The sequence below is a fragment of the Pongo pygmaeus genome, chromosome 2, assembly GCF_028885625.2.
Source record: "Pongo pygmaeus isolate AG05252 chromosome 2, NHGRI_mPonPyg2-v2.0_pri, whole genome shotgun sequence".
NCBI lineage: Eukaryota > Metazoa > Chordata > Mammalia > Primates > Hominidae > Pongo > Pongo pygmaeus.
Window position 1 is genome coordinate 186,261,049 of NC_085930.1, and position 14,796 is coordinate 186,275,844.

At 37.5% G+C, this 14,796-nt stretch overlaps 1 protein-coding gene across 9 annotated transcripts in view; it reads right to left on the minus strand.

Annotated features, from left to right (window-relative positions):
* The window catches only part of TBL1XR1 (TBL1X/Y related 1), a 178,355-nt gene that overhangs the window by 46,085 nt on the left and 117,474 nt on the right, over positions 1 to 14,796 (minus strand). For 8 of the 9 annotated variants that reach the window (XM_054479694.2, XM_054479698.2, XM_054479693.2 and 5 more), the window contains one exon: positions 150 to 252. The exons of the other annotated variant lie outside the window; for it this stretch is intronic. In XM_054479694.2, coding sequence (XP_054335669.1) covers positions 150 to 207 — 58 coding nt within the window. In that variant the 5' untranslated portion in view covers positions 208 to 252. The remainder of the gene's footprint in view (positions 1 to 149; positions 253 to 14,796) is intronic. 9 annotated transcript variants of the gene reach the window in all.

Sequence of the window (14,796 nt, forward strand, 5' to 3'; positions counted from 1 at the left end):
GTAAAACATAGCTTTAAAATGGCAGTCCAGACATTAAGGAAACATACAAAGTTCAACGGTTTGGACTGATACAAATTTCAAATGCATAAAAGATTATTTTGAGAATATTAAAATAATTTGAGGCCTATTTACTTTATAAAAGTACTCACCTGACTCTTGCAAGTATCTATATACCAAGAAGTTGACCTCATCACTGCTTATACTCATCTTTATTCCCACTTAAACCATGAGGTCACAACACAGGATATAACCCTAAAAATAAAACAAAGTTAATTATTTTCTCAGTAAAATATTTTTAAACAAGATGTAAACAATGTTGTAAAAACCATTTGATTTTATTAAATGATGTAAAACGAAGGTTCTACATTGCCTAATAATAAAACCTGACAAAGTTGCTTCCAATAGTTAGGAAAATGATTATACAACCAAAACATGGCTGGTGTTATTTTTCTTCAAAGTAACATACTGGCAAAAATAAAACAAAATTTTTAAGAGGGCTTTAGCATAATATTTTAATGATTTTATCAAATAGCATAAAAAGTTGCTCACTTTTTCTCCTTAACTGTAAAAAGAAGTAAATTTTAAAAATAAAAAATGTTAGTTATTTGCAAGAAGGCTGATTTAGTTAAAAAAGAATATTAGTTACTTGGGAAAAGACCATTGGGTGGGGTAGAACCATGAGTTATCCACTCCAGTTTTATCTATGAAACTTGGCAGGATATGAAGTCTCTATTTTCTCAACATCTCATCTGTAATGTTCAAGTCTCAAAAAGCTCTAGGTATGTATGAGATAGGCTGTAATATAGTTCCCAAAACTCAAATGATGCTGTCTTACTGGACATACTTAAACCTTAACACGAAGTGGGGGAAAAAAGAAAACTGAGGCATGACTCAAATATATCTAATTATACTTATTTGTTCTCATGTCAAAGAAATGACAAAGGAGAGAGGTCAGGAAACTTTTATATAAAGAGCCAAACAATAAATATTTCAGGCTTTATCAGCCATACAGCCTATTACAATTACTCAACTCTGCTGTGTGGTGCAAAAGCAGCAACACACAATATGTAAACAAACTAGTGTGGCTGTGTTCCAATAAACTCAACTTATGGACACTGAAATCTGAATTTCATAATATCATTGTATCATAAAGTATTATTTTTCTGATTTTTTTTTCCTAAGCACTTATAAAGATGTAAAGACCTTTCTTTGCTTGTGATTCTTATAAAAGGAGAGCAAGCTAGATTTGGTCCACAGAGTGTAGTTTGTCGATTCCTCTTTTAAAATGATATATTCACATCTATTCAGCATAAAGAAATATCTAACGTGGAACTATGCTGGCTGTCCTGCGACATCATGGATTTCTTTATGATATAGTTAACAGATTTAAAAAAAATCAAAAATTAACAAGCATTTGAGTAGGCTACCATGTGACAAACTGCTACTGCCCTACATTGAGGAGAAAGTGGTGACTAAGTACCACCCATCAAGCTTGTATCTCATAGGGAGAAAGACAAATGGGAGGCAATGACAATTTTCTAGTGGACACACACAGAAGAAGCCCTAGTTAAAGTTAGCAGTCTAGGAACACATTTAGAAGAAGTGTCCTTGGTATTCAGACTAAAGGAGGGGCCCGAAAACAAGGGTGCTTGGGGAAGGGAGGGAGTGAACAGAAGCATCCCATGAGCTGCAGCAGGTGTGGAAGGGCTGAGTAAGGACAGAGATGAGTAAGGCTTGAAATGCAGGCAGAAACTATATTCAGGAGGACCTTCAAGGCAGCACTAAGAGAAAACAAATCCATTAAACAGTTTCAGGAAGAGCAGGGAGAAGCACAGACTATAAAGAAGCTAGATTGGAGTAAGGGGAATTAGGGAGCCAAATTAGGAAGATATTGCAGTAATTCAGGAGAAGACTAAATCCTGGACTGTCACAGAGGAACACTGGGGTTCCAAAAATATTTAGGAGGTAGACTCAATGTTAACTGACTGGATGCATAGTTGAGGAAAAGGAAAGAATCAAAGGTTTCTCTCTGGACAACTGAACAGTTGGTACTGTCAATTACTGAGATGGGAAACCACAGAGGAAGAGTGACAATTCTAATATCTTCATCTAAAGAAAAGGTACCCTCTTCACCAAAAAAGTTAATTCAAAGAGTACAATTAATTTTATATAACCTGAATGTTTATTACATGCTTAATGGAATAAGTCAAATACTCCTTTGAGGACACTGGCCCAGGACACTGGTCTAGATGTACTATAGTACACTAGATGGTAAATGTTCTGGCAGGACACCTTGCTCAACTTTAGCCTAACCACCAGTAAGGTGTGGTATTGTGCTCGGCACACATAGCAGGCACTCAGTCAATTCTGAAGGCACGCTGAATTGAATTACTTTAAAAACAAAACATCCAACCCCATCCATGATGAAATTATGAGAAATTAAATCATAATTTGATCAATCATGAATATGTTTGTCACGGGGAACAATTAGCAACTATTTTATTTTTAGGATTTCCCAAAATGAGATGGGCTAGTTGGAATCCAACTGAGACAGACTGACAAAGAAACAGTAAGTTTTCTTTTCCCCTAATATCATTCAGTCCAAAACTTGGATGAAAGTATTCAATCTGCAAAGGTTTTTCACAATGCTCATTCTGATTAGCAAAGGCCATCAATTTCCCAGCTGAAACTAGTAACAAGTGATGCCTCAGCACCACCTAATGCATTCCAGGGCAAAGAAAAATACAAATCAAAATGATATAAATTATTGCTTATAAAAATTCCTGCAATAAATATATATTGCTGGTATATTTTTAAGTCATAATAAAAAATACTGAATAAGAGCAGGAAAGTTATCTGTCCAAACTGCTATAAACTGATCATTTAATTGATCATAGTGCTATATCAGTTCCCAACAATCAAAAATAAGTTTTTTTTTTTTAAAGGAAAAAGACCTTGAAAGGCTTACTTCTAAAACAACTTAAAAGCCTATGTGCCAACGAGTGAAATTAGAGAAAATGCCACTACTTCATGAGTGGACTTAATAAGGCTTTGCAGAACTTGTCCATTATGGTTTATTTATATAGCCAAATGAATGCTCTAGGATGTGATGTAGTCTTCACCTGCCTGCACAAGTACTAGATACTAGGAATCAGATCTCAAGGACTACACAAGAAGACTTACCACTATAGTTCCTCCATTATGGTATCTTTTAGAACGACTGTCTTTAAACTAGGTCACAAAACAGCACTGAGACACTCATTCAGTCTTTACACTTTACCACCCAGGTATCAGGCCTGATGAAGAGTATATCATGCATAAATGAAGTCCTGCCCTCGAAGAGCTTATGGCTTATTAAATAAACAGGATATTCAAAATAGACACTTCCTAAATTCACAAAGGATTTATTTGTATATTCTACCTGATCATATTTACTCATTCTTAAATAGTAACTGAGATCCTCCCAAAAATTATATCTTTGTAACTTTCCTCCTCTCAGAAATCACTTGTACACTCATAAAAGCTTTTATTTAAAATTCCAATCACTTATAGGCAATCAACTACTTAATTCAAACCACAGCTATATTAAAGTAGACAAAAGCAAATCCAAAATTAGTCTTAATATTTAGCCAACTGGTGGCTATATTCAAAAGTTCACTTAATATTGTAAATGTTCACCATGAAATATCATTTTACTGCATAACTTTGTAGACAATAATTCAGCAAATATTACAAAAACACAGGACTAGTGAGGCAATCCAGCTACGACTCATTCAGTGAACTGAATATGTACAGCATTTTCAGCATCACAAAACTGAGTTCAGCATATACTCGCTGGACAATTACTGCTCCAAATATTTAATCCTCTCCTAGTTCTTCTACACATCAAGTACTACTTTAAACATCAACCTCAATCAAGAGAGACAGCATATTCTTTTCTGATTCCATTCTTGAAGCCAGGGCCCAACTGTGATCCTCGATTACATAATTTTAAATTTAGATGACTGAAAAAAACAGTGAAAGAGTTATGGACACAAAGAGAGAAATAAGATTATCTTCTTAAATCTCCTAGCTATAGCACATTTTTAAGAGATCTGGACACCCTTTGCATGATCCAAAGTCAAATGTGTAATCGAAATTACTTTATCTTACAAACATAAGTTAGCCCAAACCAAAGTATAATTATAACTTAGACGTGACAAACTTAAATTACTTTTCCTTCTCTTTTTCATTGGAATCCAGAGCTCGGATGTAAATTAAAAATAACATCTTGGATGGCCTATATGATTTTAGACAAGTAATGCGAATTTTCTGGGTCTCTGTGTCATCTACAAAATGAGAAAATTGAATCAGACAGTCTCCTCTACTTCTAAACTTCAAAGACTTGAGTCAGTATAAGTTACAGAGTTGTAACAGGAACCTTGCAAGCTACCTGAGAGTATGAGGTCATAAAGCAATTTTTAAGAAAGCATTTTTATAGGCCTAAAAAATGTATTAGAAGACCAAAATCAGGGTCAGATCTCAGACAGACATCTCCAGGAATTAGGAAAAAGGAAAACAATAAGCTCATCTCATTAAGAAATATTTCAGTACCTATTGCACATGATGTTTATTAGGACTTATCAACCTTTATAAACACCAACATATAAAGACATAAAAAAACAGAGTACACCAGCTGGGCATGGTGGCTCACACCTATAATCCCAGCACTTTGGAAGGCCAAGCCGGGCAGATCACCTGAGGTCAGGAGTTTGAGACCAGCCTGATTGACATGGTGAAACCCCATCTCTAAAACTCTGACTCAAAAAAAAAAAAAAAAAAAAAAAAAGACAGACAGACAGACAGAAAAAGAGAAAAACAACACACCAAATCAATTATTCATTAGTTAACTGAGACTTCTAGTATCAAATCGGTTTCAATTGTGATCTAAGCCAGGGATCTGCAAACTACAGCCTGTATTGTCAAATCCAACCTGTCACCTATTTTTGTACATCCCACAGGTAAGAATGGTTTTCACAAAATGCTTTTTTAAAAAACAGAATATTTGTTGTTTATGTGATGATAGGGAACACTGACTCATAATCTCAATTAAGCAATTTTTAAAAGTCTCAGCAAAGCTCTTGAGGCTTGAAAGCAGTAAACTATCATCCATTATATGATGAGTCAACTTTGATTTAAGTCCAAGTGTCATTAGCTACAAATTTATTTCTTTTCATACCCAAAAGACCTCTGATGAGCTGCCTCATTGCCCACAGACATTGACTTCAACTTCCTAAATGTATAAAAGTGATTATTTACACAGATTATAACTAAGATCCTTCTAAAACATAAAAATACATATCCTAGGAAATAATAAATATGTATGGAATAACTGAATAAATTACAGTCAAAGTATATCAACAGGGGAACAAAGAAGGACAAGAAATGAGAACACTAAGAGATAAGAAGATAGGTCATACTTCTGGTACATATTTTCAACAACTAAGCAGTAATCAGTCACAGAACTTAAGGTAAAGCAATGTCAGTCTGGCAAAGAATTAGAAAGTCAGGTATGAAAAATAAAAATCGGCCAGGTGCGGTGGCTCACACCTGTAATCCTAGCACTTTGGGAGGCCAAGGCAGGCGGATCACCTGAGGTCAGGAGTTCAAGACCAGCCTGGCCAACATGGCGAAACCCCATCTCTAATAAAATACAAAAATTAGCCGGCATGAGGCAGGTGCCTGTAATCCTAGTTACTCAGGACGCTGAAATGGGAGAACAGCTTGAACCCAGGAGATGGCAGCTGCAGTGAACTGAGATCATGCCACTGCACTCCAGCCTGGGCAGCTAAGTGAAACTCCGTCTCAAAAAAAAAATAAAAATAAAAATAAACTAAAATCAAGATCTGTCAAAATCTGTCTCACTAGCATAAAATACTGAGTTTGTCTGAATAGGAATCTTTATTACAATAGAAAGCTAATGAGACTTTCTCAACTGTAACTACTTATTCTAGCTTTGGAACAGACATGTTCTGAGAATCCTTTTTTTTTTTTTTTTTTTTTTTTTTTTTGAGACAGACTTTCGCTCTGTCGCCCAGGCTAGAGTGTGGTGGCGCGATCTCAGCTCACTGCAAGCTCCGCCTCCCGGGTTCACGCCATTCTCCTGCCTTAGCCTCCGGAGCAGCTGGGACTATAGGCGAGCAGCTGGGACCATAGGCGCCCGCCACCGTGCCCGGCTAATTTTTTGTATTTTCAGTAGAGACAGGGTTTCATCCGAGAATCTTAAAGGGTGGAACACATACTAAAGCTTTACAAGGACAGTTAATCACCTGACTAGATGGGCACTCTGCTTAAAACTCAAATATTATAGGAAGAACAAAGACAAAAGGAGGCTAGGATAATAAATACTACCCACAGTAATGTTTATGAAACACTGTATTAGAAAGAAGATGTGGTTATTCCTTGGTTCCTCATGAGGGAAAAAAATCCTAAGTAACTCAGACTAGTAAGTAAATCAAAACTTGTGTCCATAGATTGGTTATACTCAGTCAATTCTCTGGAACGGCAAGAGTAAAAATGTCCAAAAGATTGTTCAGGAAGCAGAAATATGTGATTGATACAGCCCAAGTATCAAAGTATAGTTTTAAAAAAAACTGTGAAGAGATCAACATCCATTCCCCACAGGGCAATAAATGCTTGCTCAAATCGAGTGAAGACGACGCAAACTAAGTTCAGTACTCAGCTAATAGATTGACAACATACATATGTGCACTCACACACAACCCAGCTACTAGTAAACCTAGAAGAAAAAGGGAAAAGAAAATAGAGTAAAGATAACTGACATAAATTGGAGAAGGCTTCCAACTTTTATTGAAAACTAGGAGAAATCCACCATGAAACTCTCATAGGCCAATTTCACAGGGTGAGAGAAAACAGTTGGCAGTACTGTCATATAAAATGTACTATTTAAAAAACAAGCAAACAAAAAAGCCCACAGGGCACATGGGCTGGGAGGAAGAGAAGTACATCACTCCATAACCACACTGAGGCCCTACTGTGTACATTCCTTATATGTGCCCTACCAAGTCAAGTTACAGACTCTAACTGCAAAGTTAACTCTTAATATTTCTTAATAGAATAGTACCTTCTTAGAAGATTCTTTCTTAAAAGACACATAGCAATGTACTTCACTGTTAAGGCTGTTCAAGGTGTTCAAAACTTAAAATCAGATACGGTATTTTGTTATACTAATGACAAAATGTGATCAACTTTTTATTTAGCCATAGTAATTGGGATCCGTAGACCCCTGGAGTTCCCAAGACTTTTTAAGGGAACTGTGAGGTCAAAATTACTTTTATAGCATTACTAAGATATTAACTTGCATTTTTTACTCCATTGGCATTTGCACCAATGTTACAAAGCAATAGTGAGTACAACTGCTCACACCTTAGTATTACGAATCAAGACCTGATGGTATTACTAGCAGTCATTGTATTTTATCACCACTATGCCCTCAAAAAAAAAAAAAAAAATCCTTGAAGAATATCCTTGAATGAAGCAGAAAAGGTGATATTATGAAAATCTTAAATGTTCAAATACACATCTTTTTAATATGCTATGTGCATAACAAAGTGCTAAGTAACACAGAGTTACTTCCGTTGCATACTAAAACGATGGTTGTCTCAAAAAACAGCACTGCAATGGTTTGAATTGCAAGTTACACTAGCCACTTTTTTCATGGAACAGCGTTTATACTTCAAAGAAGAAATGACAATATAGTTATTCAGACTGGGGATTTGGCAGACATTTTCTTGCAAATGAATAAAATGGCCAGGCGCAGTGGCTCACGCCTGTAATCCCAACACTTTGAGAAGCCGAGGCGGGTGAGTCACTTGAGGTCAGGAGTTCGAGACCAGCCTGGCCAATATGGCGAAACCCTGTCTCTATTAAAAATACAAAAATTAGCCAGGTGTGGTGGCACGCACCTGTAATCTCAGCTACTTGGGAGGTTGGGGCAGGATAATCACTTGAACCCAGGAGGTGGAGGTTGCAGTGAGCCAAGATAGGACCACTGCACTCCAACCTGGGTGACAAAGAGAGTTTGATTTCAAAAAAGAAAAAAAATACATTAGTAAGTAACAGAAAATTTCCATTTTAATATCTGATACATTTAATATTGATAACTATAACCCACATAAACAAATGCTCTTTGAGATCATCAATAAATTAAGATTGTAACAAGGCCCTCAGACCAAAATGTTTGAGACCTATTGATTCCCTCATGGCAATATTGGTGACAAATATTTTTGTCAAAGAGCTACTCTGGAAAAACTGGAAAACAGGCTCCTTAGCCCACAGTATTGGTCATATTTTAATACAACCTAAATCTTTAGTTTGGTTTCTGTTGTGTTCATGTTGGAATACATATTGATATGTTTATACTTAATAAACAAAAAAGGTACTTAAAAGCCATAAATATCAGAGTACCAAAGTTCTAATTTTGATATAACACATGGCATCTACTAACTCTAAAACATATTAGAGGAATGAAAATTATAAATTTTCTGAGACTACACTTCTATAAATGGACTTCTATTTGGAAAGATTCAATCATTTTACTTAAATTTAGTTTTGCTATCATGCATGTAACAAATGTTTTACTGAGTACTACACTACAACGCCTGCCACTGTTCTAGGCCCTTAACACTGTAACAATATAGAAATCCATTAATATAAAGGAACAATACAGTGAAGAGTGGGCTTCATAACCAAACTTACCCCAGTTGCTACCAAACTTACCTAGGAGAAGGTGCAGGGGAGTGTGGAAGCTGCTGTAAAGGCACACTGCTACCGCAACACACTGTCTTTCCTTCTGGTGGGATTCAGCATGTTTTTGTTTGTTTTGCCCAGACTCATCACTTGTATTGTAGAAGGTGCCAAAGGGTTGCAATCCCTTTCCTTCTAACCAAAACTTGAAACTAGTCTCTCTCTTGCAGCATTTATTTCCCAAGAAAACCCATTCAGGACTCCAAACATGGGGTAGCGTTCTTTACCAACACACACGGCAACAAAGAATGCAGGTCTTTGGTACTCGAGAATTAATTCATCACATACTCAACCTGTTTGCTACATAAGGAATAAAGGGAGCAGGGCTAGCTGGGCAAAAAATCTGAAATTCTTTATAGCCAGATTTCCAAGTTATACCTGGTACAGTTTCCATACCCGTCCCTGTGTACCTTGAGGGTACGTAAGAAAGAACAGAGGAGATGTAGGGAGTGAAAGAGCTAGAGAATAGAGAGGCACACGTGTTTAATAATGCCAAGAAACTGGTCTACACTCACACTGCTATTCCTGACTGCATCAATAATTGCTGTGGATATATTAGAAGATATTCAAGCATAAGACAGGGTTTTCCTTCTTTCCAAAATCCTTGCGTATGAGCCATGATCAACCTCTTTGCCAACAAGAGGCCTAAGCCTAGGGCAAAATGTGAGTAAGCACAGCTCTCCCTATGCTTCTATCAACCCTTTCCCTAGATCAACCTTTTTCTTACCAACCACCTCAAAATCTGGCACTATTTCACTAATTAAACTCTCTGCCTTGACAACTTCCTCATCCCCACCTTCTCCTAAGCCCGAAATCTGATCCCCGACATTCTAACATCAACGGAGCCCACTGCCCTTTTCAAATAGACTTACATTCCAAGTTTTCTATGCTACCTCCCCAACCCTCACCGCCACCAAGTATATTTCATTCCTTAAAGCCAGGTAGGTGACAGGCTGAACCACCTAATATAACAAAATGTTAATGAATAATAGCTTAATGTTTTGCTTTCCAAGGAACTTACTTATATCACGATAAACACATAAATACATTTTAACTCAATCTTTCTCAAACTTGAGTAATATTAAGTACCTTAAAATATTTTTAAAACACGTGAAGGTGAATGCTGTGCACAACACAGTTTAGGAATTTGTGGTTTATCCAACTAAAGACATTCATTCTGATAATCTGTACAAAATGTAATGATGTAAGAGAACAGCCCCAAAGACCACAAAGTACTCTCGAAATCCACATGTCCTTCTGCATCAGTTTCCCAGAGCTACTGTGATAGCTACAACAAACTGGGCCACTTAAAATTACAACAGAAACTAATTGTCTTATAGTTCTATGGGAGAAGCCCGAAGTGAACTGTGTTGGCAGTGCCACGATCCCTCCAACGTCTCTAAAAGAGAGTCATTCTATCCATCTTCCAGCTTCTGTAGCACCCGGTATTCCTTGGCTTGTAGCAGCAAAATTCGCCTCTGCCTCTATCTTCACATGGCCACCTTGCTTTGTGTCTGAGTCTTTACATGGCATTCTCCTCTTTGTGTGTTGTCTGTGTCCAAATTTCCCTCTTTTTATAAAAACACCAGTCATACCGGAATAGGGCCCATGCCAATCACGTCATCTTAACTTGATTTACAAAGATCTTATTTCCATTCCAAATAAGTCACATTCACAGGTACTGGGAGTTGGCACCTCAACACATCTTTGTGGGGACACAATTCATAATATCTTCTAGCTTTCGAAACTTCCCTAACTAATCAGTATTGTATGGTTCAATACAGATTTCCAGCTTAGAAAGAATTAATCAAGTATATTTCACTTTTTCAGGCCGAAAAAGATAACAGATTTGAAAGTATGTTTCCCAATCTAAATAGACAGACCCCTCCTCCTGCATCTACTTAGCAGCTAGACTACTCATTACACAATAAAGGTTAAAAAATAAGCTAGCCTCAAGCTAATTTCTTCCTGCCTTGGCTGCCAAACTTCTATTTAAAGGTGCTTTCTAGCAAAGTTCTACATTAGCGTGACAATAAAGTAGCATAAACTAAGAGGCTTAGAACAACAGAAATTGTCTTATAGAAGTCCAAAATCAAGGTGTTCACAGGGCCGCATTCCCTCTGAAGGTGTGCTAAGGAGGGGTCTGTTCCAGGCCTCTCTCCTGGCTTCCTTGGTGTCTTAGTCCATTTGGGGCTACTGGAAAAAAAAAAACAAAAAACAAAAAACAACAAAAAATACCTTAGACGGAAGTTTTTTCTCACAGTTCTGGAGGCTGTGAAGCCCAAGATCAAGGTGCCAGCAGATATAGTGCCTAGTGAAGGCTCTTTGCTTCATAGATGGTGCCTTCTGGCCGTATCCTCTTCATACTGTTTAAGGAGCCTGGGGGTTCCCTTCAACTTCTTTTATAAGGTCACAATTGTATTCACTAAGGGCAAAGCCCTTATGTCTTAATCACTTCCAAAAAAGCCACCTCTTAATATCACTGCAATGGAGATCAGGTTTCAACATAAATTTTGGAGGGACAAATTCGGACCATAGAGCTTGGCTTATAGATGCATCACTCTAGTCACTTTGCCATGTTCTCCCTGTGTCTTCACAGTGTTCTCCCTCTATATGTGCCCAAATTTTCTCTTTTTTATAAGGACTCCAATCATAAGGTATTACGACCTACCTAAATGATCCCATTTTAACTTAAGTATCTCTATAAGGGCCCTATTTCAAAGATTACATTCTGAGGTACTGGAGGTTAGGACTCCAACTTATGAATTTAGGAGGATACAATTCAATTTATAACAGTCACACTAAGCTGAAAAAGCCTAGGATGACAAATACAGATTCCATCATTTGCCCCTTCCATGCTGTAGAAGACAGGTATAGACAAGGGGAACAAAAGCCTTTTCTTCTTACCTTCAGTCATCTGTCTACCTTGCTTATCAGAGAATCCCCTTAAAACAAAAAACAAAACTAACCCTAATAATGGTAACTATGATGGCATCAACACATGGGAAGAATCAATTTAAGTGGCTGTAGAGGTTGAATGTATTACTGGTTCAGAATTTAAGCATTCTTTTTTCCTGCAACAGAGTTATTCATCCCTATCCCAACAACTTGGACCTTGGCTATGTGACATAATTTGGCCAGCGGAATTCCAGATGATGTGATACACACTATATCCAATCACAAGATTTAAGAGACATTACAAGTAACTGCCAGCTGTCTTGCTCAACGAGCATGTCCTATATGGGGCCTACTTCAACAGCTTGGCTCTCCAAATGAGCAGACAACTGGAAGAGAGCCACAGTCAACCCACCTTGTCTAAATACAAAATGAATGAGAAAGAACCTTTTAATATTGTAAACCAGTAAAACTGTCTACTAACAAAACTAACACACCTTACAACAGTACTTTCGCGGCATACGTCTCTAGGGAATATAATCTAAGGACAAAAAAGAACCACAAAGAAATTTTAAACTGCTTTCAGTAGTCTTATAATAATATTTTTATTAGTATTATTAACTTGAAACTTTTTATAAATATAGAGCAGGTAAGAAATTATGTTAAATCCATCATAAAACAAAATTTTCAGAAGGGAAAAATACTTAACTTTTACTTTAGATCTCACCTGAAAATGAGGGACTTTTGGTGAGATGGAGTCCTTGAGGAAAGGGAAAACTTACATTCACATAACACAAATGAAGCTTTAAAAATCTATACGTTCTAAAATGTATCTAACACCTCTTACAGCCACGTCTTTCTTTCTACAGTACCTATCACCTGTATTATTACGACAGCCTAAGAGTCTACTAAGTTCTCCATTCTATGGTTCCAAAGTACCTATCTAGCCATACAGTACCACCTTTAAATGCACTTTACTCTTCAAGTGAGTATATTGGTATCATTCTAACATGTCCCACAAATTTCCACTTTTTCTGCTTTTAGTTCTGTTTCAACCGCACTTGTTGAAATTCGTCTATTCTTCTTCAAATATTATCTCTTTATGATACCTATTCAAATATCAACATTAAAGATGTCTGGCTACTTTCCTCCTGTACCCCTAAGTGGAGTTTTATTGCTCTTCTCAAAACTGGACAACAGTAAAAAGAGTATTAGACCAGAAGTCAGAATGTTGACATTTTCTTTTTGATGCTACTGGCTTTTGACATTAAGGCATTACATCAAGTCATTTTAACTTCCCGGAGCCCCAGTTTCTTCAACTGTGAAAGAGAATAAAACCTAATCTATACACCTCACAGGTGGGAATGCATGGAAAAGCCATTTCTAACCTACCAAGTGTTAACATTATTATGATGTCACCTTTTAATATGCATATTTTTTCAACCACTACCAAATTATGAGCATTTAAAACACAGTCTGTCATGCTCTGGTTTTTCTTCAGAATGAATAAATCTTTTGCCTTTTTTAACAAAACAAAACAAATCAGCAGCCTGTATCTTATAAGGCACCTAAAACATTATTCAAATATATTTTTAAACTTTCATAAATAATAAAACATAGCTCTCATGCTCCAGCATATAAAATATAATTCAGCTGAGTGCATGGTTCACACTTGTCATTCCAGCACTTCGGGGGGGGCCGAGGCAGGAGGATCACTTGAGCCCTGGGCAACATAGGGAGACCCAGTATCTACCAAAAAAAAAAAAAATTTGGTTTTCATTAGCCAGGTATGGTGGCATACACCTGTAGTCCCAGCTACTTGAGAGGCTGAGGTGGGAGGATCACTCGGGCCCAGGAGGTTGAGGCTGTAGTGAGCTATGATTACACCACCACTGCACTCCAGCTGGGGCGAAAGAGTGAGACCCCCATCTCAAAAAAAAAAATAAAGTATAATTCAAGCAGCATTTACATACAATTTTGCCTTGATTAAAATAAAACAATATCAGCTGAGCGTGGTGGCTCACGCCTGTAATCCCAAAACTTTGGGAGGCCGAGGAGGACAGATCACGAGGTCAGGAGATCGAGACCATCCTGGCTAACACGGTGAAACCTTGTCTCTACTAAAAAAAATACAAAAAAATTAGCCAGGCTTGGTGGCGGGCGCCTTTAGTCCCAGCTACTCAGGAGGCTGAGGCAGGAGAATGGCGTGAATCCGGGAGGCAGAGCTTGCAATGAGCCGAGATTGCGCCACTGCACTCCAGTCTGGGCAACAGAGTGAGACTCCGTCTCAAAAAAAAAAAAAAGAAAAGAAAAATTGCTAGGGACTTGTCAAAAGGACACAGGAGCCAACTTGAGTACTGATATAGAAAACAATGCAATAACCTAAAACATAAATCTGTGTAAATCCATGCATTCATAGCACAGGCTATTTTAATGGCAGTTACATCACACTGTTGGCTGATTATTTCTTGGGATGTTGGTATTTCACAAAAAAAAATGTCGGCCAAGTGCGGTGGCTCACACCTGTAATCCCAGCACTTTCGGAGGCCGAGGTGGGTGGATCCCGAGGTCAGGAGATCAAGACCATCCTGGCTAACACGGTGAAACCCCGTCTCCACTAAAAAAATACGAAAAATTAGACGGGCGTGGTGGCAGGTGCCTGTAGTCCCAGCTACTCGGGAAGCTGAGGCAGGAGAATGGCATGAACTCAGGAGGTGGAGCTTGCAGTGAGCCAAGATCGCACCACTGCACTCCAGCCTGGGTGACAGAGTAAGACTCCATTTCAAAAAAAAAAAAAAATTGTATCTAGTATTATAGCTGCTTAGATCTCATCCACACTCTTGGACTTACTTATTTGTAATTTTTTTAATCTAAATGTAAGACTCTACAAACAATTCCTGTTATAAATTTTAATCGACTGTTGCTACAGTGCCTGATAAAGTGGCAGTCATCATTGGTAAGAAATCCTCTGAAAGTTTAACTCTTAAAAATAATAGTCAAACGTCAAGAAGAGGTAGCAGCAAAATAAAAAAGTGTCACAAGTAATTGGGTCTATATAATCGATTAAAATAAATACGGGTAGAAAAGGAAAATAAG